Below are 27890 nucleotides of genomic sequence, written 5' to 3'. Positions count from 1 at the left end.
TGATGATGGCTTGCCGGGGGGGACAGATCTACACACTGGTGGCAGCCTGGGGCTCTCCAAATCAGGTCTTGCAGTGGTGGGCGTAGCATTTGCTGTGTCTCCAGCCAAGCTTGCAGCTCATGCTGGGTGATTGATCTCCCCCTCACCTTTTGCTGGCATAGTGGACAGTCGGTCTTAAGAGTACACTTCTGACTAACAGGTGAAAACGCAGCTTGGAAACTCTAGTTGATAGAGGTAGAGCAGCAGTGCTTGTAAGCAAAATCACAAAAGCAAAACAAATGCTTGTTCATCATGCCTGGCATGTGCCTGCATACTCAGGACCTCCTGCAGGTCCTGCCTTTCCAAGACTGCTTTCTGTCACAAAACTTGTTCTTCTGTGAGTGCTTGCCCAAGTACAGAAATGAAGTTTAGCAGCTAAAGAAGGAACAAGTGATGGTCTGATGCCCATCCTGCAAACCTTATTAATTTGTAAACTACCAGAGTCCAATATCTTCTGGACCCCTGAATAGGATAGGGAGAAGGTAAAAATAACCAGAAGCTAAGAAGGGGTGTCCAGACCACACAATTCCCAGTTGCTCTCCTTAGTATGGAGTGGCTCTGTTCTGGGAGGTGCTGGAGAAGGTGTGTGTGGTGGGATGGCCTGAACCTACTCTGCTCCCCTGGTCACCCTACTTATACCCCACAGGTGTCTCATGTGCTAGCAGCTCTTCAGGCTGGGAACCGCGGGACGCAAGCCTGCATCACAGCAGCCAGTGCTGTCTCTGGCATCATTGCTGACCTGGATACCACCATCATGTTTGCCACAGCAGGAACCCTCAACCGGGAGAATTCCGAGACCTTCGCTGACCACAGGTACCCAGGCATCTAATCCAGCCTCTGCTCAGCCAGGGGTGGAGGGTCAGGCTCTGTCCAATGCCAGGAGACCATGGTCTCCTGTCTTTGAGCTGTGTACCAGCCCAGGGAGACTTGCCAAGTTCAGGTCATGCTGACTCTGTTTCCCTTCCTCTCCATCTTGTGTGTACAGAAGGCACGGTCCACAGTCTCTCTACCCTGTGAGGACCATGTGTGCACGTAGAGGGCTGTGTCCTCACTGACTCTCTTCTTCTCCCCAGGGAGGGCATCTTGAAGACAGCTAAGGCACTGGTGGAGGACACCAAGGTGTTAGTGCAGAATGCCACGGCTAGTCAGGAAAAGCTAGCCCAGGCTGCCCAGTCCTCTGTGTCCACCATAACCCGCCTGGCGGAGGTGGTGAAGCTGGGTGCTGCCAGCCTGGGATCTGAAGACCCAGAGACTCAGGTGAGATGGGGTGTGTAGGGTGAACAGAGGCTGCTTGTAGCTTGCTTGAAGGGGTTGAGGGTTACAGCTGTTGTGTGGCGCTCTGGGCTGGATTCTGCGTGTTAAGGGTTGGTTGGACTTTGGCTGGTGCTGATGGAGCTGGGCTCCCTGTATGCTGTGGGGTGCCCCAGATTTCTTACTGTTGGGCCACACCACACCCAGCTTGAGTGTGACCATAGCCAAGCTGTTGCCTTGGTCTTGCTTTCCCCAGGTGGTCCTGATCAATGCTGTGAAGGATGTGGCCAAGGCACTTGGAGACCTGATCGGTGCCACCAAGGCAGCTGCTGGAAAAGCTGGAGATGACCCTGCTGTCTACCAGCTGAAGAACTCTGCCAAGGTCTGAGTTAGGTGTGATGGGAAGGAGGTGGTGGGGCAGAGGGGGGCTGGAGAAACAGCAGGGGGGCTTCTTTGCCTGTCTGGGGGCAGGAGGACAACTGGGGGGTAGTCAGGGCAAGAGGAGAGGAAGGGCCACATAAAAGGTGGGTCACAGCATGCAGAGGAGGCATTGGTGGGAGAATAAGATGAGGTGATATGAGTGGAATATGGGGGTGGGGCCATTTTGGACCCAAACCGCAAGGGAGGGACAGGCACCAGCAGCAGTCCAGAGCTTGCATGGGGCTTCATGGCTCTCTTGTCCCTTCTAAGGTGATGGTGACAAACGTCACTTCCTTGCTGAAGACAGTGAAAGCTGTTGAGGACGAGGCCACGAAGGGGACACGGGCACTGGAGGCCACAATAGAGCACATACGCCAAGAGCTGGCAGTGAGTACATCTGCGGTGCTGTGGCTGTTGTCCCACTTGCCAGCGGCCCTGTGTGTCACCACTACCTCTTGCCTCGCAGGTCTTCTCCTCCCTTGTGCCTCCTGCCAAGGTCTCCACCCCTGAGGACTTCATCCGTATGACGAAAGGCATCACGATGGCCACGGCCAAAGCAGTGGCTGCTGGCAATTCATGTCGGCAGGAGGATGTCATCGCCACAGCCAACCTGAGCCGCCGTGCCATTGCGGATATGCTTCGTGCCTGCAAGGTGGGTGGGCAGGGGATGTGCGTCTAGCATGGATTTGTGGGTGGCTGTTTGTGCTCGCAGGGATGGTGCTGGATGTGAATCATCCCGTGGGTGAATTTCCTTGTCTATGGGTTTCAGGAAGCTGCCTACCACCCAGAGGTGAGCAGTGATGTGCGGCAGCGGGCCCTGCGCTTTGGGAAGGAGTGTGCTGATGGCTACCTGGAGTTGCTGGAGCACGTGCTTGTGGTGAGTGTCCCCACTCCAGTTCTCGGGGTGGGAAGAGGCTGCCCATGGTAGCCGGGGCGCTCCCCAAATCCCTGAGGTCCTCTGAGCTCTGCACCTCCTTCCACTGAGGTCTTTGCATGGCCCTCTTCACTGCCCGTGCTGGCACAGCACACAGCTGAGCCTCTGCCACGGGAGCAGATGTTGGAGAGACAAACAGGCCCTGAAGAAAGTTATTTGTCTAACAACAATGGAGGTTAACTAGCCATAAACAGATGGAGGCTGGAAATTCAACAACATGGGAGAAAAATCCTAAAGCAGCTTCCAGTAAGAGTGAGGGGAGTAAAAAAATTTCAGGCAGTGTGAAAACAGACCTTGTTAAGCTCACAAATAAATGGGAGACAGGCAGTACTCTTGATAGCAGAAGTGATGACATCAAGCACCCACTGCACCCTTTTGATCTGACCTTCCTCCCGTGAGTTACTCCCAGAGGCTTCAGGGGACTGCTTTAATTTTCTGTCCTAGAAGATAAGTATAGTTTACAAAAGCAAATTCGGAGTGGAAAGCAGTGGAAAGCATCCAGTGATGTCCTTTCAGTTGTTTGTGCCTTGGCAAGATCACAGAGATGGAATCAAGGGCACTTTGAGAGCTGCAAGGACTCTCAAACCAGGGTCAAGACAAAGACTGAGAGCAAGTCGGCTCTGTGGCAGGGTTTCACTAAGCTGGTTAGAAGGGCTTGGTGAGAGTCCGTTCAGGTCAGAGAGAGGGCACTGGAGCTCAGCCAGTGGTTTCCTGCAGGGAAAGACCCTTTAGGCAAAAGGTAACCAGCACTAGCAGCACAAAGAGGAGCTGGGCAGGAATCAGAATCAGTGGCTAGAAGTTGAAGCTGGGCATAGGGGAAGTCGAAGGGTGGTTTCATCTGAAGGAGGTAACCACTGGGATACCGTTCCAAGGGAAGCAGTGAGTTTTCAGTCCTCTACATCTAGATCAAGTATCTGTCTGGATGATGCTTTAGCTACATGTAAACTGTGGCACCCAAGGCTGGCATGCTGAGGAGAAATTATCTGGCTGACCTGTCGTTAACAGATGATTGGGCTAATGACTTAGTGTGGCAGTACCCAAAGTCAGCCTGCATGCAGGAACATGCTATTCTGCTGTATTTTGGGTGAAATCATCCAGCTGCCATGCAGCGTCTCTTGAATATCATACATTGGTACATGGCATGATATGTTCTCTGGAGATGCATCTTAGTAAGCTCATAGCCCCCAGGGTGCCTTCAGCTCCAGACAAGAGACCATTTAGCAGTTTTGATCACGTTGTCAGAGCAGAGAGCAGACTTACTCATGTGGCATCCAGTTTGGATGTGCTTATGAGGGCAAGCCAGCCGTTGCTGTGTGTCTTCAGCTTGGGGACGCTGAGCCACATGCAGCTCCAGTGGCATTGCTGTGATGGCCCCACAGAAGTCCAGGATAAAGCCATGACCTTCCCCAGCCTCTGCAGCCCTCTGGTCTGTGAAGGCAGGAGTGAAGCTCATGGGTCCCATTTATCAGAGGGCAGCAGGTTCCTGGAAAGCCGTGAGCAGGAAGGATGTAGGGGAATGGAAGGGGACATGGTGGGTGTTGTACTGCCTCACTCCCTGGCAGCAGCAAGTCCATTGCTGTACGCTGGGTCCCCATGAGAACCAGTGTCTTGCATGAAGTGTGAACAAGCATGGTTAGGGTTCAAGACAGAGGGTTTTTTGACTGGGGCTGGAAAACATGGCTCCCAGCAAAGGAGCAGGAAAGCCTGCATATTTCACTGGGAAGGGGATGGAATTTCAGCCTGCACAGGGACTTGGTATTTGGTAACAGTGGGTCTCTTCCCTCCAAAAGCAGAGAGATCTGGTGACTGAAAGCAGTGAAGCAATTCAGGGTGTGGAGAAGTAAGGTGTGAGGAGGATAGCAGCTGCATGGCTGCTCTGGATGTAGATGGCTCCTCTGGCCATGGGAGCCTTGTCCAGGTGCCCTGGCTCACCTGGCCCTGTGATGCTGAAATAAGCTAATGATGGCAGCACAGCTCCCAACCTGGGACTGCTTATCCTTCATTCGCACCTCTTGGCTGCCCTTCATCCCTCACCAGAGAGCACCCACCTTCCCTTACCCTCCCCATGCACCCCATCCCCAATACCTCTGTGTCCCGGCTGGGGCATTCACTGCTTTCTTCTCTCTCTTCTCCCTCCCTTCCTGTCAGCCGGTGAGTAAGGCGACATTGGGGTGCCTGCTGTGTCTAACCTCAGCATGAGCCTTGCTCACGGCGTGTCTGTGTGCCCAGCCCAGTGCTGGGGTGGCACTTGCGTGTGTCTGCAGGACCCCAGGGCCATGTGTTTGTGTGCATACTCACACGCACTGTAGCTGAGGGACAGCTGCATCCTGTGCGGTGCGAGTCAGGCCGGCAGTGAGCTCTGCTTGTGCATATGGACCCTATGTGTATGCACACGTGTGCTGTGGTGTGTGCATGTGTTGTTCCCCCACTCCAGTAAAGGACGCTCATGGCTCTGCCTTCTATCTTGTCCCAGCAGGGCCAGCCCTCCTGGGCTGGTACATGGCTCCAGAGTGCCCCCTGCCTTTGCCCAGCTTGAGTTTGCAGACGAATCTTTGAAATGGGGACAGCAAGGGGGAAATCTTTCAGGAGCTTGAAATGCTTTGAGAGGGGGAAAAAGTCTTGGAGGTGGTAGCTGCCGAGTGCAGGAAGGCTTGCACTGAGGCTGCAGAAGGGTTAAGGGGAAGCTCATCCCCTCCTCGGGCACAAGACCAGCCAGAGTCACTCTGAAAGCATCACAGACAGTGCCTGAGTGTACACATGTGAGGGGGAGCTGGGAGTTCCCACCTTCCTTCCTTGGGGAGTGCACCCAGAACAGACCTGTGAGGCTCCCCTTTTCCAGGTGCTTACATGTGCTCCTTCCCCACAGATCCTGCAGAAGCCCACTCACGAGCTGAAGCAGCAGCTGGCAGGGTATTCCAAGCGAGTGGCCAGCTCTGTCACTGAGCTCATCCAGGCAGCTGAGGCCATGAAAGGTAAGGAAATGTCCTGCTCAAAGGGGCAGCACCAAGGGCTGGGATTAGGGTGGAGGGTTTAGCAGCTGATAGAGATGTAGGGTGAATCAGAAATGAGGCCGCACACAGGTGTAACATGCCTTGTTTCCTGTTTTCTAGGGACAGAGTGGGTTGACCCAGAAGACCCCACTGTCATCGCTGAGAATGAGCTGCTGGGGGCAGCAGCTGCCATTGAGGCTGCAGCCAAGAAACTGGAGCAGCTGAAACCAAGAGCCAAGCCCAAGGTAGTGGGGCTGGGCTGGGGCTTCCCTGCTTGTGCTTCAGTCAGGTGTGAAGACCCATCCGACAGCTCATCCCTCTTCCTGCGTTCCTGCTGCCTTCCACATCCCCAGCTTGACTTTCCTCGGGCAGCCTGCTCCCTCCTGCACCCCACAGCCCATAATCCAGCTTTATATGTGCCCCCTCAGCCCCCTGCAGCCATCATCCTGCTCTTCTCCGTCTGTCCCAGCACCCCTGCCTGGACTCACACCCTGTTTTTGCCTGCAGCAAGCAGATGAGAGCCTAAACTTTGAGGAGCAGATCCTGGAAGCTGCCAAATCCATTGCTGCAGCCACGAGTGCCCTGGTGAAGGCAGCCTCAGCGGCCCAACGAGAATTAGTGGCCCAAGGAAAGGTAGGGTTGGAAGAGGGAAAGAAAAAATGTAGGACTGTGATAGGTTCTCCCTTATGGGGCTGCTTGTAACCCTCACGCCCCATGGCAACAGGTGCATGGGCCAGTGAACCTCACTCTTCCTTTTCTTCCTTGTAGGTGGGCGCCATCCCTGCGAACGCAGTAGATGATGGACAGTGGTCCCAGGGACTCATTTCAGCCGTGAGTATCAAAGTCATGCTCAGGGGACAGGGGGCACCCTCCTCTTGGCCCCTGCTGCAAAGATGAGGATGTTCTGCCGTTGCACTTCTTGGTGGAAGAAGCAGCCATGCTTCTTGTTCCCTCTCCCACCACATGTGGATGGGGTTGGCTCCATCCCATGTCCTGCAACCTTCTTGGTGCCAGGCAGGGCATACCCTCCCCAGGGGAGGCTCTTGTACCCCTCCTGACAGCTTGTCTTGCCATAGGCACGCATGGTGGCTGCTGCCACCAACAACCTATGTGAAGCCGCCAATGCAGCAGTGCAGGGCCACGCCAGTGAAGAGAAGCTCATCTCTTCTGCCAAGCAAGTGGCTGCCTCCACAGCACAGCTCCTGGTGGCATGCAAGGTGAAGGCTGACCACGACTCAGAGGCCATGAAGCGGCTCCAGGTGAGTCCCAGGCTGCCCCTCCAGCCCCAGCTTCCTCCTGCCCAAGGGGTCTGTGGGAATGGGGTAAGCATATGGGTGCTCTCCAGGGATCACGCTCCCTGCCTGTGTCCCATCAGCAGGGAGCTCACTGGAGCACAGGCTCCAGGTTGCTTGGACTTCACTGCTCTCTGTGTGCTAGGTGTGTGATGCTGGGCTGCTGAGCTGGGTGACGTTCAACGATGTTGAACTGGCACAGGAATGCCTGAAAGGCATGCACTGCATCGCTGGCATTCGAGAAGTTAATGTTTGGGGGGCATGTTTTGTAGCACCCTTAATCCTCAGAGGCCATGGCACACGAGGGGTTAATGTCCTTGCACTGGGGGGTTAACGTGGGGTCCCAGCGCTGGTCCCTCGGGGCCAAGGGCTGGGGAGGGTCAGCAGGGCTAGCCCCCAGTCCCTGCCCCACAGCTCAGACAGAAGCCAGAGCCCAGCTGAGAGGAGCAGCAGCGCCTGAAATGGTCATGAGCGGGCAGCAAAGCCATGTAAAGGAATCCCTCGCACACCCGGCTGCCTGCCCTGTCTGCCAGCCTGGCCTGGGGCAGGGGTTCGTTCACCACCCCCGGCAGCAGTTGTACCCCGGGGTTATGACTTACGTTTCCACTCCCCCTCTTCTCCGCTGCAGGCTGCTGGCAATGCAGTAAAGAGAGCCTCAGACAATCTGGTGAAGGCAGCGCAGAAGGCAGCTGCTTTCCAGGACCATGATGAAACGGTGGTGGTGAAGGAGAAGATGGTTGGGGGAATTGCACAGGTGAGTAGCGAGGCTGCTCTCATGGGTCAGGGGCAGCTCTGGCTGCCACCACAACCAGTGTGTGCCTGTCTCAGGAGCACGTCCAACCACCCACTAGCATGGGGCATGTCTTTGGAGAGCATCAACAACATGCTGCAGGTGCACCCATCCCACCCAGTGTGTTCACCCTCATCCTGTGACATGTAGCAGTGGTGTAGCTGGTGGTGGTGCACGCTCCCAGGAGTGTTAACGCCCTAGCTTCTCCTTGGTGCAGTGCCCACACCATCCCGGTGTCCATGACGTGTGTATGAAGGGCACAGTGTTGGGTAAGGGGTAAGAGCTGCTTGGCATGGGGTGTCACTGGTCCCAGCGCTGCCCCCCAGCTACAGGCTCGCAGCTGAGAGCCTCTGCGGGGCCCGTGGGGCTGAGACCCGGGAGCTGTGCTGCTCCCCATTGTGTCCAGAGGACTCTGGTCCCACCACAAGGACAACAGCCCTCGTGTCTGGGGCCGCGCCAGTGCAGGGAGGCTGTGGCTGTGACGGGGGGAGGAAGCAGCAGCCAGAGAGCCGGGCTCTGGGGTCGGCATTGACCACAGCAGAGGCTTCAGCCATCCCTGTCAGAGACAGCTGTGACTCTAGGGCTCTCTACTGGCAGATCATCGCCGCCCAGGAGGAGATGCTGCGCAAGGAGCGGGAGCTGGAGGAGGCACGGAAGAAGCTGGCCATGATCCGGCAGCAGCAGTACAAGTTCCTGCCCTCAGAGCTGCGGGACGAGGAGCAGAACTGAGCCCCACGCCCTCCCACTATACGCCGCACAGACTGCCGCCTGCCAGCTCCTATTTAAGACGATCAGCCTCAAGCGAAGGGCTGCCTGGGCTAGACCAGAGCTCTGCCCGCACCCAGAGCACCGGGACTAACCCAGCCACTGCTCCAAGCCGGTGCCGCACCAGCAACTCCGCTTCGCTGCCCAGCCCACCTTCCCACGCACACCCAGGGCACGGCCAGAGCGTCCGGAGGGACCTGGCTGGGGTGGGAGCTGGTGCTGCACCGGCTCAGGGCTCACCCCCCAGCCTCAGGGTGCGGGGCCAGAGAGCCCTCCATTACAGGGGATTTTTCCGTGTGCCTTCTTTATTCCTACTCGTGCTCCTTTCTTCCCGCTTCTCCGTGCAGGAGGGGGAAGAGGCGGGCGGCTTGCCCTCTCCTGTGCAATGGTGCACAGGGAGCAGCATGGTCTTCTGCTGAGCTGTCACACGGAGCTGCCTTTTACCTCCAATGCCTTATTGCTGGCTGAATCTTTTTCCTCCTCCTCCTCTTCCTTTTGCTCCGTAGCTTCCCTGGGAGGCACTGAGCGCCTCCCCCCCCCTCAGCCTGGGCCTCTCGAGCAGGACTGGAAGCCACAGTGCCTCCGCTCAGGACTGGGGGGATGTGATGGGTTCATCCCCAGAGCTGCTCTTTGCCTTCCCCCTGCCCACAGCCCCAGCCAGCTCTGCCTTCCTCCTCCTTTCCAAGTGCCTGCATTGTTTTCCAAGATCTGCAGTATTTTTGTAACTTTTCAATTTCTCTAGTATTGAGCCTGCAGCTTTCGAAGTTCATTTATTCCCCTTCCCAGCTCATGCCCTGCCCACTAACACCCAGCTCTTGCTGGGGTCCTGCAGCCCAGCATCCCACCCCTCCTTGGCTCTGGGACCCCCCCTCCCCCTTTGCACTTGCTGAGGCTTCTCTCACTATTTTGATACTTCAAGCATCCCATATTAAAAATTGAAGGAAACCAGCTTGGAGTGGAGTAGGGGATGCCAATGTCTCCTTGGAAAGACATGCTCATCAATAAAATCTGGTTTTCCTGCTTTCTCGCCACCTGTGTATCAGCTCGACCCCCCAGCAGAAAGGGAGGGCTGATGGGCAGGGGGGACACGGGCGCCTGCTCTCCTGGCAGAGGCAGGGGGATGTGTAGCAAGGGTGCTTATACAGCATGGAAAATATTTGAGGCATGTTCAGCCCCAGGCACCCAGCAGGCTCGACCCCTGCTGCCAGCCATGTGCTATCCCTCGCAGGTGCTGCTGGGGGGCCACCACCACGGGAGGGGGGCCTGGGGGTTTTGTTGCTGGGGGCTTTGGGGAGGAGAGGGGCAGCAGGGCTCCTGGCGACGTTCCTGCTGCCAGCTGAAGATATCCCTGGGTAGGGTGCTACAGGGGTGCAGGTAGGGGACCACCTGGTGGCCCACTGGTGTGAAAGCAGCAGCCCTTGGATTGCTGTGGGTCCGGGAATGTGGCTTGAGCCCTCCTGGCTCCCTGTGCTGAGCTCACGCCCCGAAATAGCCCCCTGGGGCTGACCTGCGCGGGCAGCAGCTGCCCTGAGCATGTCCCCACCTGTTCCCACCCTGTCACTCAGTGGGGATTCGGGGGGACCAAGTGGCAGGGGGACAGGCAGGGATGCTGCAGGGTGGAGCGGGGACGTGTCCTCTGCCTCCAGGACCCATACCTGTCAACGTGAGCTACAAGCATCGTGGTGAGGGCAGCATCCCACTGCATCCCAGTCTGCGACCCCTGTCACCTTGCGGGCATGTCACTGGGGGTGCGGAGGGGCTGTCCCCCCTGGGACGTTTGCCTGTGGCCAGGCTCCAGGGTGGATTTGTGGCTCTCGCAGGCATCCCAGTCCTCCCAGCTGTCTCCTGACAATCTGCGCTGACCTGACCCGGCACCAGGCTGTCACCCAGGTACCAGCGGTGCATGGAGTCCCTTTGAGTCACCAGCAAGGACAGTGACTGGGCACAGTGTGGCAGCGGCCCGGGCCTCATTCTGGCATCCTGGGGCCAAAGGAGCTCCAACACCCCCAGCAGAGGGCTGCAAGCACATCTGCTGCTGTGTCCTCTGGGCTGGGGTACAAGGGACCCCAGCAAGAGCTGGGCGTTAGCGGGCAGGGCAAGAGCTGGGAAGGGGAATAAATGAACTTCGAAAGCTGCAAGGGGTGGTGGTCCAAACACCAGGGGAGGGACATGGGGTGCAAATGGTCCTCTAAATGTTGCCCACTGGAGCAAGGTGTTGCTTCAGTAGGCAGGTTTGTGCGAGCACACACAGAGGCTTGGAGCTGGGACACCACAGTCATGAGGTGCCTGTGCCTGTGCCTCTGCAGGGACCCAAATCTGGGTATGTGGGAGGCAGGCAGTGCAGCCACAGCCCAGCTTCTGGGGCAGCCCAGGGACAGCACAAGAGGCTGTGGCATGGCTTGCATCCTGAAAGTTCCCATTAGACGGCAAGACAAGCTTTTCCCTGGGGGTGCAGTCAGACCCTCGAATGGGGCACAGAAGGGGGTCCCCATCCTTGGAGACCTTAGCCCAGGATGGGGCAGCAATGGGAGGGATGCACACCCAACATGCCTGTGCATCCCCATGTCTCAGAGGTCACCCCAGAGTATGGCCTTGAGGGTAGACTCGTGGGCCTGGGCACTTGGATGGCCCCAGCTGTGCCAGTCAGATGTGGTCATGATGCTTGGAGCAAAGGGGAGCGGGCAGCAAGGGAAAGCTGCATCCTTTGCGGGGACACCTGCAGGCTGAAGCCCTGCCTAGATCCAGAGCAATTGCCTGGCTGCTCACACCATACACATCATAATCTTTCCCCTGTGTGCAGAGCCTATGAAGTTGCTCTGGGCCAAAGCATCCCACAGAAAATCATCCATCCTCACCCAGGAATGGTGGAATATAGATCTTCCCCCTCCCCTTGGAAGCTGCGTGCTGGCGGTTACTGACTCTCCTTGTCCAAATATGTGCCTAATTTGTCAGTATTAATAGCTGCTCTCCAGAGTCCAGCGGCAACTCTTTCTGCTGCTTTCCCCATGGTGCCAGCAGCCCCTCAGTCCTTGGCTGCTCCCATCCCTCCTATGTCCCCAACGGCCCAGGGCCGAGGGGTCCTAGAAAGCCACTCTCTCCAGCTCTCAAAAACTTTTTGCTCCTCTCACCTTGGAGAACTGGTGCTGAAAAGTTGCGGCAGGCAAGGACTGGATGCAGCCCTGGGGCAATGGGCTGGGGGAGCCCATACACCCCCCCTGTTCTTGTCCCATCCCAGTGTCCCCACATGTTGCACGGCTCCTGCGGCCCCTCTGCCAGCTTCTCTCAGCCCCCCCAGCCAAGAGCCCACCCTGCAGCTGGGAATGCACCAGAAGCATTTACAAGTGTTATTAAAGCATGGGTTATTTTTGGAGGAGCCAGGATCTGAAGGGTTTGCATTTTTTTGCCTGTGGAACACAGTTTACTTAGAGCAGAAAGACGGAGAAGGGTGACGAGTTGTCTGTGTGCCCTGTGTTTCCATGAAATGCCACCCTACGGGCTGTGCACATGCCAGGTGTCCCTGTGGGTACAGGGGATGTTGGCACCTGGGTGCAAGACAGCAGGGACGTGGATGCCAGGGAGCCTGCACAGAGCTGGGGCCCTCCTGCCCCATCGTGACACAGTGACGGGAAGGTCAGGGGCTCCACTTGCTTCTCTCCTGTTTTTTTTTCCGCATGTGGGCAGTGCCATCTCACAGTGTCCCCAAGTGCAGTCACAGCCGATGGATGTCCCTGAGTGCAATCACAGCCTGAGAGTGTCCCCCAAGACTTCACTGCCAGCCTGTGGGTATGCCCAAGTGCCATGCCAGCCCCTGAGATGCCCCTACGCCAGTGCCAGCAAACAGGGTCCCTCAGGCCTCAAGGTGCAGTCACAGGGAATGGGGTTTGTCGAGGACAGTGCCAGCCCTGCAATGTCCTTTAGCATGGGGACAGCTCTGGCTAGAGCAGAAGCAGGTCCCAAGCCCCGGGGGGGCTGGCTGGTGGTGTTTCTGGAACTCAGTAATAGAACAATGCCAGCCCATGCAGTCCCCAAGGTGCTGGGGCAGACGTGGCATGTTCCCCACCATGATGAGAGGCCATATGGGGTTCCCCCCAACCCAGTGCCACCGAGGAAGTGCCACCAGAAATGGCCCTACCAAAGTGACCTGGGGTGACCATAGCACAGTGCCCCCAGGCCCCTAGCACATTGGCCTGGGGTGTCCCTTGACTGGTGCCACCGAGGTGTCCCTGGAACTGTGCCATGGGTACACTGGGGTGTCACTCACCCAGTGCCACTGGGATACCCCTACTGCAGTGCCTGGGGCGCCCCTCACACAAAGGTGTCCCTCTCCTGCTGCCACCAGGGTATCCCCAGTGCCACCGGGGTACCCTTGGTGCTGTGCTCTGCAGTGTCCCTCTCACAGCGCCACGGCCCCGGCGCCGGGCGGGGACACCCCCCCGCGTCCCGCTCGGTGAGGGGGCCAGTGGCGACCAGTCCCTAAAAGGTGCTGGCGGGCGAGGGGGCGTGACCGGGGCGGGGTCTGCCCGGCGAGGGGGCGGGGCCTGCCCGGCCCGGCTCCTCCCCGGCTCTTAAGCAGCGCGAGGCGCGTGAGCGTAGTACCAGTGCTCCCACCGCCTCCCCCGAGCTCCTTCCCCGGCCTCCGTGCCCCGCTGCTCCCGCTTGCCCCTCGGCCCTCCACGCCCCGTGCTCCCGCCGGTCCGCGCCCCGCCGCCGCCCCGCCGCAACCATGGAAGCCATCAAGAAGAAGATGCAGATGCTGAAACTGGACAAGGAGAACGCCATCGACCGCGCCGAGCAAGCGGAGGCCGACAAGAAGCAGGCGGAGGACCGCTGCAAGCAGGTGAGTGTCCCACCGATTCCAGTGGCATTGCCCGGTAACTGCTGCCTTAGAAATCTTGAGCCCCAGGGACTCTGTCCTGCTGGGTGTCCAGCTGGGACACCCTCCGCCCTTGGGAAGTGTAGCCCTGGGGACCCTGTCCCAGTGGGTGCCCAGTGCCGGAGACCTTCCCATTCTGTTTCCAGCCCGGGGTCCCCTGTCCTAGGGGTGCCCAGCCCCAGAGACCTCCCCTCACTGAGTTTCAAGTCCGGGGACCCCTATCCCTGGGGACCGAGGACCCGGGTGACCAGCCTTGGAGACTCCTGTCCTGGGGGTACCCAGCCCCAGACATCTATTCTCACTGAGTTTCAGGCCCAGCAACTCCTGTCCTAGGGGTGCTCAGCCCTGGGGACCTTCCCATGCGGTTTCCAGCCTCAGAGACCCCTGTCCTAGGGTTGCCCAGCCCCAGCAGACTCCCCACACTGAGTTTCCAGCCTGGGACCCGTCCTAGGGGTGTGCAGTCTGGTGACCTTCCCTTGCTGAGCTTCCACCCATGGGACACCCTGTCCTAGGGGTGCCCAGCCCTGGGGACCTTGCCCCACTGGGTGTCCTGCCTGTGGATCTAAGGTGTAGGGATGCCCAGCCCTTGAGACCCTGCCCCACTGAGTGCCTGTCCCAGGGGACCAGCCTGTTACCCTTCACCACTCGCACTGGTTTTCTCAAACATGCCTTATCTCCGTGGGACACTCCGGTGCCACCTGCTTATGCCTCTGCCAGGGAGACTGTTGGGAACAGCATACTCCTACCCCAGCCACATATTGATGGGGACCTACTTGGTGCCCCCCAGAGCTATGTCTCCCAGTCTGGACCACTCCAGTCCCCTACACAAGGAGGGACCCCACCCTCCCTTACCCCTGCCAGGCTCAGGGATCCTGGGGACTACTCTGGTCCTGGGGAGCAAGGGCTCCCTGAGGACATGTAGACTCAAAACTGACAGAAGGAGTGTGTCCTGGTGCTTCTGCAGTGTCCCCAACCTGGGTGTCCCCAGGAGAAGGATTGCCGCCCCACTTTCCCCCTTAGCCTTGTTGGCACCACCATCACCCCTGACCTCTGCTCTCTGTCCGTTCCCCAGTTGGAGGAGGAACAGCAGGGTCTGCAGAAGAAACTGAAGGGCACAGAGGATGAAGTGGAGAAGTATTCTGAGTCAGTCAAGGAGGCCCAGGAGAAGCTGGAGCAGGCGGAGAAGAAAGCTACAGACGTATGTAGGCATGACAGCAGCCCCTCCCCTACACGGGTGCTGGACCTTGACCATGGGGGAGGGGGGGGGCGTGCAGTTGTGAAGGAAGAGGGGGGCCTTATATGGAAAGCATCTGTGGGGAAGACTGTCAGGATCCCATTCCTGCGACGTTGACTCTAAACCAGGCTGAGATGCAGGGCAGGGAATCGGACGGATCCTATTTGGGGTGCGGGGGCACCACGCCAACTGTGGCGGGCACCACTCAGGTCCTGCTTGGAGCTTTGTGGGCATCCACCTGTCCAGCTCCCCAGCCCTAATGGCGACGAGTGTCCCAAGCTGTGTCACTGGTCCCCAGGCACGCACCTCAGCAATGCTTGTAGGAAAAAATCTCTGGCACGCACTAAAATGTGGCAGGAAAACAAAAAGAGTAGAGCAATGGAAAAAGCTCTTGCCCATGGCCTGCTGCTGAGTGCTGGCTGCAAAGAAGGATGCTCGGGGTGCATGTTGGGGACTCGATCATTTTGGGGTCCACTGTGCCACCCTGTACCCTGGGAAGGGCAAGGCCAGGAAGAGTTTTATTTAGTGCCGTTACTGATGTTTCTCCTGGGAAATGGATACCACTGGGGAGATGTTAGGAAGGTGTTGAAATTGGCTGGTGCCCAGCCAGGATGAAGGGTGGAACAGCTGTGTGTGGCCACAGAGCCACTCAGGGATGGGGTATAACGACCTGTGGTGCCACACAGGGTATTTGACACCCTATAAATAAATCCTCCTTTTGATAGCCAGTCCTTCTTTCATGAAAACCAACCCTGGAAACTGGAGGAGAAGCTAAAGGGGAGCCGGCTGGAGCACAGCCAGCAGGGCACAGCCAGGCTTTTTAGGATTGAGAATATTCAATCTCAGCTGGTTTATGGAGCTAAATGGGGGAGATGCGTCAAATCTCTGAGGTGGCCGCCAAGGACGGGTGAGCAGACAAGGGCAAGCAGTAGCAGCACAAGTACCTGGGGCAGCCCAGGGAGTGGCCGGGGTGGCTCCCCAGCCTTGTTTGCTGGCCCTATAGACCTGCCTCAGTTTAGTTAGATACTAAACCAAGTAGTTAAAATACTGAAAATCCTCTGGAAGGGCACATTTATCCCAGCATGGGGCAAGCACGTCAATCTAGGCAGGATCACTGCTCTGTGTAGTGGGGCTCACACTGGCCTGACTGGATCCATGCTGGTGTGGGACAGGGCAAACTCAGTGTGGGTTCTGGCTGAGCGTGGATGAGATGTCCCCAGTCAGGGGCGCAGAGGAAGGGGTTAGTGACAGCACTGGGCAGACATCGGCCATGAGGTGCAGAGTGGTTTGCTGCTGGCAGCGGGCTGCGCGATGCCATCCTGAGCAGGCAGAGTGTGCTGGCCTGCTCTCGGTCCACCGTGGCTCGGCAGGTCCGTGGGCTTCAGCACGGAGTCCCATCACAGCAGCTACGGTGAGCAAGAGCCGCTGACCTCTCTAGGGAAGGGCCGGTGGAGGAGGCACGGGGAAGGAGCAGCCTCAGGGAGGGCAGACTGGCTGCAGCAGGTGGAGCGCATGGGCAGGGCTGGGTGCCCACCACCAGCATGGCTATCTCAGGTCCTTCCCAAAGCCTGGAGAGGCTGCACCATGCGTAGGGCTCTGAGAGTCACCAAGTTCCCATGCCAGGGACTTGTATGTGCTGACAGCACTAACTGCCAGGGCTCTGTCATCTCCTCCCTGCAGTGAGGTGCAGCACAGCTCACAGCTCCAGTGGAGGAAGCACAGGGTAGACCCCCAGAGCCCACCCACCCACTTCCCCAGGGATCCTCATGCCCCTCTTGGCTGCCAGGACACCATGTGCCTGTGAGCACGGAATGTCCCCAAGCCTTGGCCAGGTCGAAGCCCACCACAGTGATTCAGGTGGGCTCCTGCTCTTGGCAAAAATGTCAACAAAGGGCTCACAAGAATAAATCTCCCTCTGCTTCGGTAGTGCCCTGCCTCTTGCACTGGATAGCAGTGCACGAAGCACACAGGGATGGCACTAAGGGATGGAAGTGCAACCTGCCCCAGGCACCTGGAGGGGGGTCAGATGGTGGCGCGGACCGGGGAGCACCTGACCCCTGATCAGCAGCTCCGCGGTGCTGGCAGCCTCTTCCCAGCAGCTCTGGGGGGCCACCGTGGCCCCACCACCCCCTGTACCCAGGAGGAGCAGCCTGCAGTACCTAGGGCAGGATGCGGGTGGGGACTGCTGGACATGGTGCAGTGCAGAGGGCGGGTTTAGCCAGAGCAGACCCCTCCAGCCCCAGGTGTCCCCAGCCGGTGGCCTATCCCCGGCCACCTCAGCGGGACTCGGGGAAACTCCACTGTTCCCAGGCCATGATCCCAAAAGCTTCACCCAAGTTCCCGCCCCAGTTGCTCTCCCTGTCCGAGGCTTTGCTCTTATTTGGCCATTCCCCGAGCCGGTGGGAGGGAACGGGGCTCTGCTGGGAAGTGACTGCATCCCTGGGTGGGGCCAGCGCAGGAGGCACCCAGCCTGGCGCTGCAGGACCAGCGTGGCTGCCCCCCAGCATGCCCCCATCTCCCTGCAGCCAGCTCACCCCCAGCCTATTGCTGCTGGGGACCCCCGGTTCTTCCCTGGGCCCCGTGTGCCGGCTTGGGGGCACTGTTGCCACCCAGGTGTCAGAGTGGCAGTGGGGCAGGATCGGACAGGACTGAGGCCAAGCCCAAGGCTATGTCCTCCCTGGGGGACCTGCAGCTCTGCCTCTTCCATGGCCGCTTGGCCGGGGGCCGCAGGGCTGCAGGGCACTGCCAGCAGTGTGGCTGGGTCCCCCCAGGACCCCTGGCCCTGGAGCTGAGGGCAGCAGGTGGTGTCAGCTTGGGAACTGGAGTCCCTGGAGGCAGGTGTGAAGTGCAGCTGGGGCTGCCTGGGAACTGTCAGAGCTCCTTAAAGGAGGATTGAGTGCCACCAGTGTCAGCTTCTGATGGATCCAGGCATGTGCCCTGGCCAGGATGCAAGGCTAGGAGCTGGGGGACTGGCATTCACCCATAGGACAGAGCCCCTGGGGTAGCTCCATGGTAGACCCTGTGGGTCTCTGTGGGCATGCTGGCCAGGTCCTCACTGGAGGGAGCAGAAGCCAAGGTGTTGAACCTGGCTGTGCTCCAAGGCTCCAGCCACAGGTACCCTGGGAGGATGCCTGGGAGTGGGCTTTGCCCCATGCCTCTCATAGACATACCTATGGTCCCTATGGGGGGAAAAAGTCCTTGACTCCCCTCAGCTCTACAGCAGAGGTGGTGGAGAGCAGAGCCTGGGGAGCATCCATGGGTATACTGCTCCTGCACCCAAGGAGGCTTGCAGAGGCCAGGCTCTGGCACACCCAGGCACCCTGGGCCCCCTTTTTCCCCCCAGGGCGGGGACTCTCTGGGCTCCTTTCCATTGCTCTGGGGGATGTCGCTGGGCCTGTGTACCCCTGCTGGCGGGCACTATGCACCTTGCCCAGGGAGGGAACTGTGTGCCCTGCCTTGGTGGTGGGCTGGAGTGGCTGTGTCCCACGTCTTGGCGTTTACTGTGAGCCCTGTCTGGGGGTACCATGTGCCCTGCCAATGCGGACTCTGCATTTGCCTGGGGTGACACCATGCACCCTTGTCGCAGGTGGGGGGGACAGTGTGCCCAGCCCAGAAGCCAGTGTGCGCCTTGCCTTGGGTGAGTAGGGACAGTGACCCCTGCCTGGGGAGGACCATGTGTCCTGCCCAGTGGGGCACCCTATGTCCTGTTGGGGGGGGGGGGGGGGGCACTGCGCATCCCTGCCGATGTGGGAGCTGTCCCCTGCCGGGGGTGGGCGCCGTGCACCCCGCCCGGAGGTCTCCGTGCGCTAGCGGCGGCCCAGGTCGGCCGGTGGCAGCAGCAGCAGCGGGAGGAGGAGCAGGAAGGGATGGAGGCAGGGCGGGCGGCGGGAGCGGCCGCTGCCTGAGCGCTTCCTGCCCGAGCCGGGCGGATCCCACAAAGGGCTCGGCGGCGCGGCCTCACCGCCGGCAGCCCCCGCCATGGCCGGCATCAGCTCCATCGACGCCGTCAAGAAGAAGATCCAGAGCCTGCAGCAGGTGGCCGACGAGGCGGAGGAGCGCGCCGAGCACCTGCAGCGGGAGGCCGATGCCGAGCGGCAGGCCCGGGAGCGGGTAAGGGCCGCCGGGGCGGGGGGGGGTGGGGGGTGGGGGCCGTGGGGCGCCCCGGCAGCCTCCCGGGATAGGCCCCCCGGCGGAGGCCCCTCCGCCGGTGCCCTTCTCCATAGGGTGACCGCAACCGCCCGCCCCCCGCCCCGGCAGCCGGGGGGTCCCGGGGGAGCTGGAGGGCGCTGCCGCGCGGGTGCGGTGGCATCTGGCGAGAGCCCCTGGGGCGGGGGGCTCGGGGCAGCATCCCTGCCTCCGGGCTGCCTCCTCCAGCTGCTTCCTCCGTGGGTCTTGCGAGGGATGCTCCGTGCCGTGGGGCTCCCGGGGCAGCGGGGAGCAGTCAGCGGCCAGCTCTGCCTTGGCTCTGCTTGGGGCCAGCCAGATCGTGGGAAAGGATCCGCTCACTTGGAGACCGGCAGCATACACAGCTAAAAATCCCGTGCCCAGGCTCTTGTCTGGCTTCCAGTGGGTTCAGCGGTCCCGGCCACAGCAGTCACAGAGGATTCAGCTCTCCGGCGTGTCCCTTTGTGGGGACAAGCCACCCCTTCGTGCTGCCACCGAGCAAAATTTCCACTCGGGCATTTCCAAGCTGCAGCTTGTTCCTGGATTGGCTTTTTTATTGTTGTTGGGACTGGTGGTTTTCTTCTTTCTTTTTCCTATGCCCACTCCTTTAACATTCTCACCATATCAGGCACGGCAGAGCTGGGTGCGGTACCGGGCTGTTGTCACTTGGGCTGTGTGCGGAGGAAATGGCCCCTTCCTGCAGCCGCAGATCGGGTTCCCCGGTCACTGGGAGCTGCTGGAGAGCTCACATTCCCAAGTATCCATCTGGGCAGCTCTGACCCATATTGGGGGTGATTCCCTGGGAAAAGAGCTCTTGATGAGGTGAGGCAGATGCCACAGGCAGAGCATCTCCTCACGAGGGCCTGTCCCAGCTCCTCATTGGGTGGTCTGGCTGGGGATGAGCTCTCGGTGAGCCTGGAAAAAGGGTTGTTCGTGGGGTAGAGGTGGCCGTTGTGCCAGCTGTGGGGCTGGCCGCCCTCCCGGCATGCTGCTGGGCTGTCCCACTCAGAAAGGTGTTGGCTGTGCCTGCCCCCACCCTGCCAGCTCACCGTGGGGGACTGTGGGTGCTCAGCGGGGCCATGCAGAGTGACAGCCCCTCACTGCTCCCACAGTCCCCTTGCTTGGCCAATGTCCCCTGGGGCATTCCTAGTGCTGGAGCACAAGGCTGGCCAGGGCTGGGCTGGGCGCTGCAGCTGGCCAAGCCTGCTCCAGCCTGTGAATAAACAGGAGACATTATAGCCTGGGTTGGTGCATGCCTCCCTGTATCTTGGTGCACTAGGCTGCTCCCTGTGGGTGAGGTCTTACTGCCACCCATCCCTTTGCACCCCGGGTTTGTCTTCCCCACAGCCCGCCTGCCCCTGCTCCATGGGGAATGGGGCTGGGAGCTGCTAAGGCAGTGTTTCCCGGCAGCGGTGATGGAGCAGGGCTTCACAAATGGAAAGAGCGCAAGGCCAGGCATCGAGGGGCTGGCTGGGGGGGCAAGGGCCACCACTTCTGGCCAGCCCCAGCTCCTGGTCCTGTGCGCAGGGAGCCTGGGAAAGCAGTGGGTCCCAGTTTAGTGGGCCCTGGCAGCTGCAGCTTGGCCAGGCACCAGCCCACGGAGGGCCACTTGCTCCATTGCCCCCTGTGCTGTGCTGTGCATCAGCTGGAGGGGGGGCTACATTTGGCTTCAGGTTGCCCCATTGTGCAGGTCGGGGGGGGGGGGCGGGTATGTCCTGCAGGAGAGGCTCCCGGCTCACTCCACTGCCTCCGTAAACAGGAAATCCACAAGCGTCTCTACTCTTCTTTTCAGGGCATTCCTCCCCCTTTACTCACTGCTCTGCAAACCCCAAATACCATCCTCATTACAGCACGGCTGCTTATGGCCACTCTACCCCCGTGAACACACATCATCTATATCCAGGGTGGGAGCTGGAGGTGCGAGGATGCAGTGAAGGGGCTGCATGTGTGTGGCTGGGGTGCGTGGCGGGGAGGAGTCAGTGTCAAACAGGGTGCTAGGGATGGAGGAAACCCCATTGTCCTTGTAGAAGGATGAAGGGATGCATGGTTGGGCATCCCATTCCAGTGAGCATTGACTGGCTTGTTGCACAGTGCCAAGGGGTGTTTGGGATATCAAATGAAGAAGTAACCACTGAAAATGCTTTTTAAATTATAGATGTATGAAACATATGGTTATTGATGGGTTTCTGCTTTCCCAGGCTGAGGCTGAAGTGGCTTCTCTGAACCGCCGTATCCAGCTGGTGGAGGAGGAGCTGGACCGAGCCCAGGAGCGCCTGGCCACTGCCCTGCAGAAGCTGGAGGAGGCTGAGAAGGCAGCTGATGAAAGCGAGAGGTGGGATAGGAAGGGACAGCAGGGGTGGCTTCAGGTGACCATTAATTGTTTCACAGTGGGGTCCCTCTGAAGTGACCTTGGGGGTTTGTGTTGTTTTTCCTGAAGACCCCAAAGGAAGCCACAATGCGGAGAAGTCCCCAGTATCCAGGCATTCTTAAAAAGGCTTTGAAATTTCAAGGGAACTCATAAATCCTTGAAATATTTCATTTGCAGTTTATACAAATATCAGGCTGTAACTGAAGCCAGAGCTACGGGAGCCTGTGTTGTGCCCGACAGCAGCTTCCTATGCTCCAAGGCTGAACAGCAGCCCAGGAAGGGGTATCTGTGTGTGGAAACCAGGGTCAGCTTTTGAGAACAAACCGTTCTCATTCAAAAAAAAACAGTCCTGTAAAGTGTGGCAAGCAGATTTCCCAGGCAGGAACCACTCAAGCAAGGACACTCAGGTTGATGAAAGTACCTGGACATGTCACAGCATTCCTGACAGTTACATGAGCTTTTCCCTCCATTGGCAAAGATCAGTTTGAACAACAGCATCCAAATGAGAGGGGAAGAGTCTGCAGGACTCCTTACTGTGGAGGTTCATAGGGGTTTGGTGATTCTCTGCTTGTGCGCATCACCCCTGAATGAGAAAAGATGTTGCCACGGGATGTCTTCTAGCATTTCCTGAAGGCTGCTGGCCTGTCAGGCTGCTTTTGTGCAGGTTGCAGCTGGCTCATCCTGCACTGCATACATTTTTCCCCACAAATGGTGGGTTCAGGACCTGCCTGCTTGAGAGGCCCCATAGCCACATCTCCTCACTCTGTAGTATGGCCCAGGGGCCAGCTCTGCTGCTGTAATTGTGCACAGGAGCATCTTTGGGGTACTGCTGGTGTGATGCTGCTGTGTGAGGTGGCCAGCAAGTGCCAGCATCCCTGGGTGATGTCCCATGTTTCTAGAGCTGAGGATGCTGGGTTCAGGCACAGCAGGCAGGAGGTGCAAGTGCCACCTCTACTCATGGCAATAACGTCTTCTGGCTTGGGCTTTCCTCAGAGGCATGAAGGTCATCGAAAACAGGGCCATGAAAGATGAAGAGAAGATGGAGCTCCAGGAAATGCAGCTGAAGGAGGCAAAGCACATTGCAGAGGAGGCTGACCGCAAATATGAGGAGGTGTGGGCCCCCTTCCCCAAGTCCTGACCCCCCAGCAGCACTCAGGGCCACCTCCTCACAGCCCTGTGCCCCCAGCTGGCGCAGGCATGAGGCTGATGTGTGCCTCTTGTTGCTGTTGACAGGTTGCCCGCAAGCTGGTTGTACTTGAGGGAGAGCTGGAGCGCTCAGAGGAGAGAGCAGAGGTGGCAGAGAGGTGAGCAGGGCTCCTGGTGGGCAGCGCGCGGGGGTCCCCCACAGCCCTTGCCCCAGATCAATGGCAGCCATGAGGATGGGGACGTCTGCATGGGAACAGGCATGTCCCTCCCTGGGAGTGGCAGGGTCTGCTATCAGGGTGGTCCCTGGGCTTGCAGGCTGGGGCAGGGCAATGCTGGCCTTCCAGCAGCACATCCTTGACCCTGTTCTCTGCTGTCCCCCACCGGGGTGCCCCCCTTTCACCCCAGCCGCGTGAGACAGTTGGAAGAAGAGCTGCGGACCATGGACCAGACTCTCAAATCCCTCATTGCCTCAGAGGAAGAGGTACTGGGGCAGGGGCGCGGGGTGACACGCAGTAGCCCCCCTCTCTGTCGCTATCTTTCGAAACGTGCAAACCCTCTTTCCTCTCTGCACCACTGCCTCCACCGCCGACCTTTCCTCACCTCCCCCTTTGGCAGGTGCAGGCTGGGCACACTCTTCCATCCCTCCATGCCTGCTCTCCTCAGTGGGGCCAGCAGGAGCCTGGCCAGTGGTGATACACGGGATGTCCATGCAAGGAAGCGTGAGGAACGGATGAACGGATGTGTCCTGGCAGCTCCTGCTCATGGCAGCTCTGCTCCTTCTCCCTATGTGCTGAGTTTTCTCCTCTCTCAACTTGTTTTCTCTCTTTCTTTCCTTCTTCCCCCCACCCGCTGTTTCTGCTGCCCCCTCCTGCCCCCATCTCCTGCCCGCCCCCGCTTCCCCTCCTGGTGACCCTGCTTGGGATGTAGTAAATGTGGTGACCTGGAGGAGGAGCTGAAAATTGTCACCAACAACTTGAAGTCCCTGGAGGCCCAGGCTGACAAGGTAGGACCCGGCAGGGCTGCTGGGGCTGGACAGACTGCATGGGGTCTGGGGGTCCTGGGGTCTCCTGCTGGGGTGAAGTATAGCCAGAGGCATTCCATGGGGCTCATGGGTGCCTGTCTCTGTCTCTGCAGTATTCCACCAAGGAGGACAAGTACGAGGAGGAAATCAAGCTTCTAGGGGAAAAACTGAAGGAGGTAAGGCATGCGAGGCTGGTACTGCCTCAGCGCTGGCACAAGTTTGCCATCCCATGTGGGTTTTGACCCTGTTGTGCCTGCATCCTCTCATCATTCGCCAAACTGCAGCCCTGCAGCAAGCATGTCGGGTGCCTGGGTCTAGGATGCCCCCCATCAGTCTGCTCTGGTTTAGGGTGTGAGGGTTCATGGGGCCCTTGTTCCTTGCCTTTCCTAGGGGAGGGCTCATGGAGAAGGGTACCAGAGGTGCACACGGGGCAGATATGGGGTCTGGTGCAACCTACACTGTCCCTGTCGAGCCCCACAGCTCACCCTCTACCTGCTTTGCTCCCCCAGGCTGAGACACGGGCAGAGTTTGCAGAGAGGTCTGTTGCGAAGCTGGAGAAAACCATCGATGATCTAGAAGGTAAAATGTCCCTGCTGACCCTGACCCTCCTTCCTGGGGAGCACTGGCCACAGGGTGGCTTGTGCAAGGTGAGGAGGTGAGCAGGGATCCCAGCAATGGGGAGGCTGGATGACATCGTGTCTGCTGTGGGAGTGCAGAGCTGCTGGGGTCTGGGTTCTGCTCTCGGGTGGGCAATAGGGCTGTATGCACGCTGCCTGTGCACCCACACTCCTGCTGCCTCGGCTCCCTGCTCACAGTCACTCTCTCTCTCTGCTGCCTACTGCCGACCCTGCTCCACCATCTGCCCCTGCTTGCCCCCTGCCTGCAGATGAAGTATATGCGCAGAAGATGAAGTACAAAGCCATCAGTGAGGAGCTCGACAATGCACTTAATGACATCACCTCCCTCTAAGCCCCTCACCAGGCACCAGCACTGCATCCCCCTCACTGTCTGTCCCCTTCCCAGCTCAGCCACTTGCCTGCCTGGCCATCCCACTGCTCTCCCAGCCCACTCTGTCCTGCTCTGTTCTTCCAGGCCTGTGCCTGTTCATTGGCTCCTTTGGAACAGGAACCAGTCTGAGGTGTTGCTGCAATACCCCCGTCTGTGGGAAGACAAAATTTAGGTGCTTAGGCATGTCTGCAGTACAGGGGAACAGCCTCTGGGACCCCCATGTGCCCATGTGGTTACAGGTCTGTGCTACAGTGTTGGCAGTGGGGAACAGGGCTGTGCTCCGACAGCTCCTTGCCTTGGCTGCTGAGCAGCAGGAGCATCAGAGACTCTGCAGCTGCAGGGCTGGGGGGTCACTTGCCTCAAACCCCTAGCAAAGGCCCTAGTGTTGCTTGCTGGTTCCAGGGTGGGAAGGACCGACACAGGGGAAAGCAGCACCTCTGATACCACCTCCGCTGCCAAAGCTCAGGGCTGGGGAGTGAAAGTTTGGGTCTAGCTGTGGAGGCAGACATTTCCCAGGCAGGCAGGCGGGCAGGCAGTCCTCAAACCCTGACCTCCTCCCTTCTGTCCTTTGCGCATCACTCTTCAGTTTGCATCTCATGACTTCTTTTATGTTCTGTCCTTCTGGATTACGAGTTGGTCTCAATAAAGCATTTTCTTTCCTTGGTTTCTCCTTTGTTTTCTTCATACTACTCTGTCCCTCATTTCCTGTTTGTCTCATGCAGCCGCTTGCAGTGGGGTGGTAGCAGGTGGCTGCAGACGGCTCGCGGCCATGGGACCCCCAGGATGGCTGTGGCTAAGCCCTGAGCAGTTCCTGCACTGCCAGGGTGAGTGGGACGGGGCTTTTCATGCCTCAGCCAGGGAAGTGACCTCTGCCATCCCCTGGCTCTCATACACATCTTTTCTCATTTTGTGCCATCTTCTCTATGACTCTTTTGGCCTGAAACAGCCCTTGTCCTCACTCCCAGACATTGCCTGCAAGCAGCTACATCAGCCCTGGCATCTCCCCTGTATCGCCTTTCCCGTAGGAAGGGGCTGACCCTTCCCTTCAGCAGTGATTCCCTAATTGGGTCCCTGGTCCTCCTCCTCCTCCTTTCTCAGCATCGTACCCTGCCCCAGAACCCTGTTCCCAAACTGATGGACCCACAACCCTGTCCCTGTGTCAGGACTGCCTGCCTCCTCCTGCCACTCCAGCTTGTCTCTGCTGCTGGCTGTGGGATCTCCAGCAACGGTTTTGGGGAATGCTGTCTCTTTTCACTAACTTGCCTTTCTCTCTCTTTTTCCCTCTGCTGCGCTGATGTCTCTTTGTTCTCTAGACCGGTCCCAGCAGGAGGCTGAGAAAAACCGCGTTCTCACTAATGAGCTGCGGGTCATCCTTACCGAACTTAACAACTGAGCTGCCCAGAACTCCTGACCCCAGCCCAGCCTCCCTGCCTTGTTCTGGCCAGGCTGGCTCTGGGCTGGGAGCCCTTACTTGCTCCCTGCCAGGGTTACGTGGCATGTGGAGCCTTGGCTTGTCCCCGTGGGTGTAGCCACCCTGCTTGAGGGGGACAGGGAGCCCCTCTGGAGCTGATCGGTTTTTCCTGGGAGAGGAATGAGGGTTTTTGTGATGTCCTGGGACACTCATGTGGTGATGGCTGTCCCCCATCATCAGGCTGGCCCTGCTGGGGGAGGGACACAGTGATTTCTGTTGCTGCCTTCATCCCCTTGTCCCAGGAGCCAGCAGCCTCTTCCTCCTCACTGTGGTCACCCCAAACTGTGCAGGGAGGATCCCCTTGGAGTGGGGTCCCTGCATGGTGCTGGGAGGGCTGGGATAGGACCTGGGGACTTGACAGCACTTCCTGCCTCAAGTCTGGGGCAGGGGACAGGGAAGAGCCCAGTAATGGAAGATGGGGCTGGGTGGGCAGAGCTCTTATACAATCCCTGTCTCTAGAGGGAAAGAGGATGCCATTTGAAAGTGAACCCTGGAAGCTGCCTCAGCAGTGGGCTGCCTGGCAGAGCTCCTCCCTGAAGTCTGTTAGCTCTGCTCCTTCTCTCTCTGCTGTTCTCTCTGCCTGCCCTCTGGGGCTGCCTCACTCCTTCATGGAGCACCACTGGATCATGCAGCAGGCGCTGGTTCTTCTCTTTCACTGGCTAAGGGCATACACAGCATGTAGTGGTGATGCCCTGGGGCTGGATGCGCTAGTGGCTGGCCAAGGAATGGTACCTGTCTGCAGCAACTGCATTGCAGAGGGACTGGCCACGGGCAGTGGGGCACCATGGGAGGATGGAAAAGCTGAAGAGTGGGGACTGCCTGTCCCTAGTGATCAGCCTGGGTGGTCTGGCCGCCCCAGCAGGTCCTGGAGTGGCTGGACTGATCACTGCTGGTGATGGGGCTGCTTGCATGGACCCTGCTCCACAGGGGGCCCCCACTCAGCTGGAGGCTGTTGCTGTACTGAAATGTCCATTTGTGTGTGTGTGTCTGTGCTTGGTGTGGTGTGGGTGGGTCTGGCTGCACCTGGATATACTTGGGCTGTGTCTGTGTGTGTGTGGCTGTGTCCCCCTTGTATTCACAGAGAGTCTGGCCAGTGCCAAAGAGGAGAATGTGGGCATCCACCAGGTCCTGGATCAGACCTTGCTGGAGCTAAACAACCTCTAAGCCTCCTTGGGAAGCCCCCATCCCTTTTCCCTACCCAACACATGCACCCTACTGGCATGCTCAGGATGTCATCAGCTGAACTTCCTCTTGGCCAAATCCACACATCCATTGAGAAGGGAAGCCCTGCAGCCTTACACCGTGTGTCGGGGGCATCTTGTCTGTGCACAGCCTGACTGGCTCTGTCCTGTCTTCATGTCCAAATATTAAAGCTGTTTGACAAGATGGATGGGTGTGTTTGGTCCTTGTGGGCAGGTGTAGGCACTGGGAGAGGTGGTGGGCATCTCCTTGCCCAGTTCACACAAGGTGGCTCTGCAGGGGCTTGGGTGCAGGGCGGGTATGGCCAGCCTGGGGATGTCCTCTGTAGCCTTGGAGGGCTGGCAGTGGCAACACACATAGTTTGGGCTGCGTTCCTTCATCTCCATCACTTCCTTCAGATGCACAGGAAACTTCAGCGTCTCAAGCTCAGTTCAAACTCGCCATCCTCTTCAAGTGCACAGTGATAGACAAATGTCAGTGGCATGTCCCCTTCCACAGCCAGCATGTTCCCTGCTTGGCACCTGGGGAATCCACAAGGTCTTTGACCCCTCCCTGGAGTCTACTTCATGGTTCATGTTCATGATGCCATCTGAGAATGCATACAAGCGTGTGACCATGCATGCACTTTATTAGTTATCAGGGTCTTCTCCAGGTTAAGCTGTTTACCCTGTGTACTAGTTGCATTTTCTATTACTGTTGCTGAATGCCTGCCTGAGGGACAGCTGTATAAACTAGCAAATATTAATGCAGTAGGCAACTACTTCCCAAAGCATTCAGGAAGTTTCCTCCTGGGTTGCTGTGTTTTCTCCAACACAAAGAAAAGAGCAGCACGATGTGTCTCATTGCCATGACCGAAACGGGCTGGATTTCCTGGGGATGCCCAAAGTCATGATCTAGTCCTGCCCTCGACTTCAGGCCCTGCTG

The 27890-nt window shown here is 58.6% G+C and overlaps 2 protein-coding genes across 15 annotated transcripts in view; both read left to right on the top strand.

The window, feature by feature from the left end:
• Nucleotides 1–9499, top strand: part of TLN1 (talin 1) — a 35458-nt gene extending 25959 nt beyond the window's left edge. For all 3 annotated transcript variants that reach the window (XM_055790757.1, XM_055790759.1, XM_055790758.1), the window contains 13 exons: nt 686–852; nt 1113–1296; nt 1547–1672; nt 1981–2097; nt 2177–2362; nt 2480–2587; nt 5511–5616; nt 5755–5879; nt 6142–6267; nt 6403–6465; nt 6711–6893; nt 7555–7680; nt 8314–9499. In XM_055790757.1, coding sequence (XP_055646732.1) covers nt 686–852; nt 1113–1296; nt 1547–1672; nt 1981–2097; nt 2177–2362; nt 2480–2587; nt 5511–5616; nt 5755–5879; nt 6142–6267; nt 6403–6465; nt 6711–6893; nt 7555–7680; nt 8314–8445 — 1749 coding nt within the window. In that variant the 3' untranslated portion in view covers nt 8446–9499. The remainder of the gene's footprint in view (nt 1–685; nt 853–1112; nt 1297–1546; nt 1673–1980; nt 2098–2176; nt 2363–2479; nt 2588–5510; nt 5617–5754; nt 5880–6141; nt 6268–6402; nt 6466–6710; nt 6894–7554; nt 7681–8313) is intronic.
• A 3580-nt stretch (nt 9500–13079) lies between these two features.
• TPM2 (tropomyosin 2) lies at nt 13080–27152 on the top strand. Of its 12 annotated transcripts, none has more exons than XM_027778454.2 (9): nt 13080–13318; nt 14427–14552; nt 20951–21084; nt 22114–22231; nt 22354–22424; nt 23194–23269; nt 23401–23463; nt 23797–23866; nt 26848–27152. In XM_027778454.2, the coding sequence occupies exons 1-9, from the start codon at nt 13205–13207 to the stop codon at nt 26928–26930; spliced, it is 855 nt and encodes a 284-aa protein (XP_027634255.2). In that variant the 5' UTR covers nt 13080–13204; the 3' UTR covers nt 26931–27152. The 12 variants fall into 12 exon arrangements, with proteins under 12 accessions (XP_027634255.2, XP_005231568.2, XP_027634258.2 ...); XM_005231511.4 differs by lacking the exon at nt 23194–23269 and adding an exon at nt 22672–22747; XM_027778457.2 differs by lacking the exon at nt 26848–27152 and adding an exon at nt 25609–26841.
• The last annotated feature ends 738 nt before the right edge of the window (nt 27153–27890 follow it).

This window comes from Falco peregrinus, chromosome Z (genome assembly GCF_023634155.1).
Source record: "Falco peregrinus isolate bFalPer1 chromosome Z, bFalPer1.pri, whole genome shotgun sequence".
In the NCBI taxonomy this organism is placed as follows: Eukaryota; Metazoa; Chordata; class Aves; order Falconiformes; family Falconidae; genus Falco; species Falco peregrinus.
The sequence above is the reverse complement of the archived record's forward strand: the minus strand, read 5'-3'. Positions and strand labels throughout refer to the sequence as shown.

Bases quoted from the DNA above. Each gene is read 5' to 3' on its own strand.
- TPM2 (XM_027778454.2), top strand. From the start codon at position 13,205: ATGGAAGCCATCAAGAAGAAGATGCAGATGCTGAAACTGGACAAGGAG. The intron at 13,319-14,426 runs GTGAGTGTCCCA...TCCGTTCCCCAG, and splicing joins CGGAGGACCGCTGCAAGCAG to TTGGAGGAGGAACAGCAGGG. The intron at 22,232-22,353 runs GTGTGGGCCCCC...TGCTGTTGACAG, and splicing joins CTGACCGCAAATATGAGGAG to GTTGCCCGCAAGCTGGTTGT.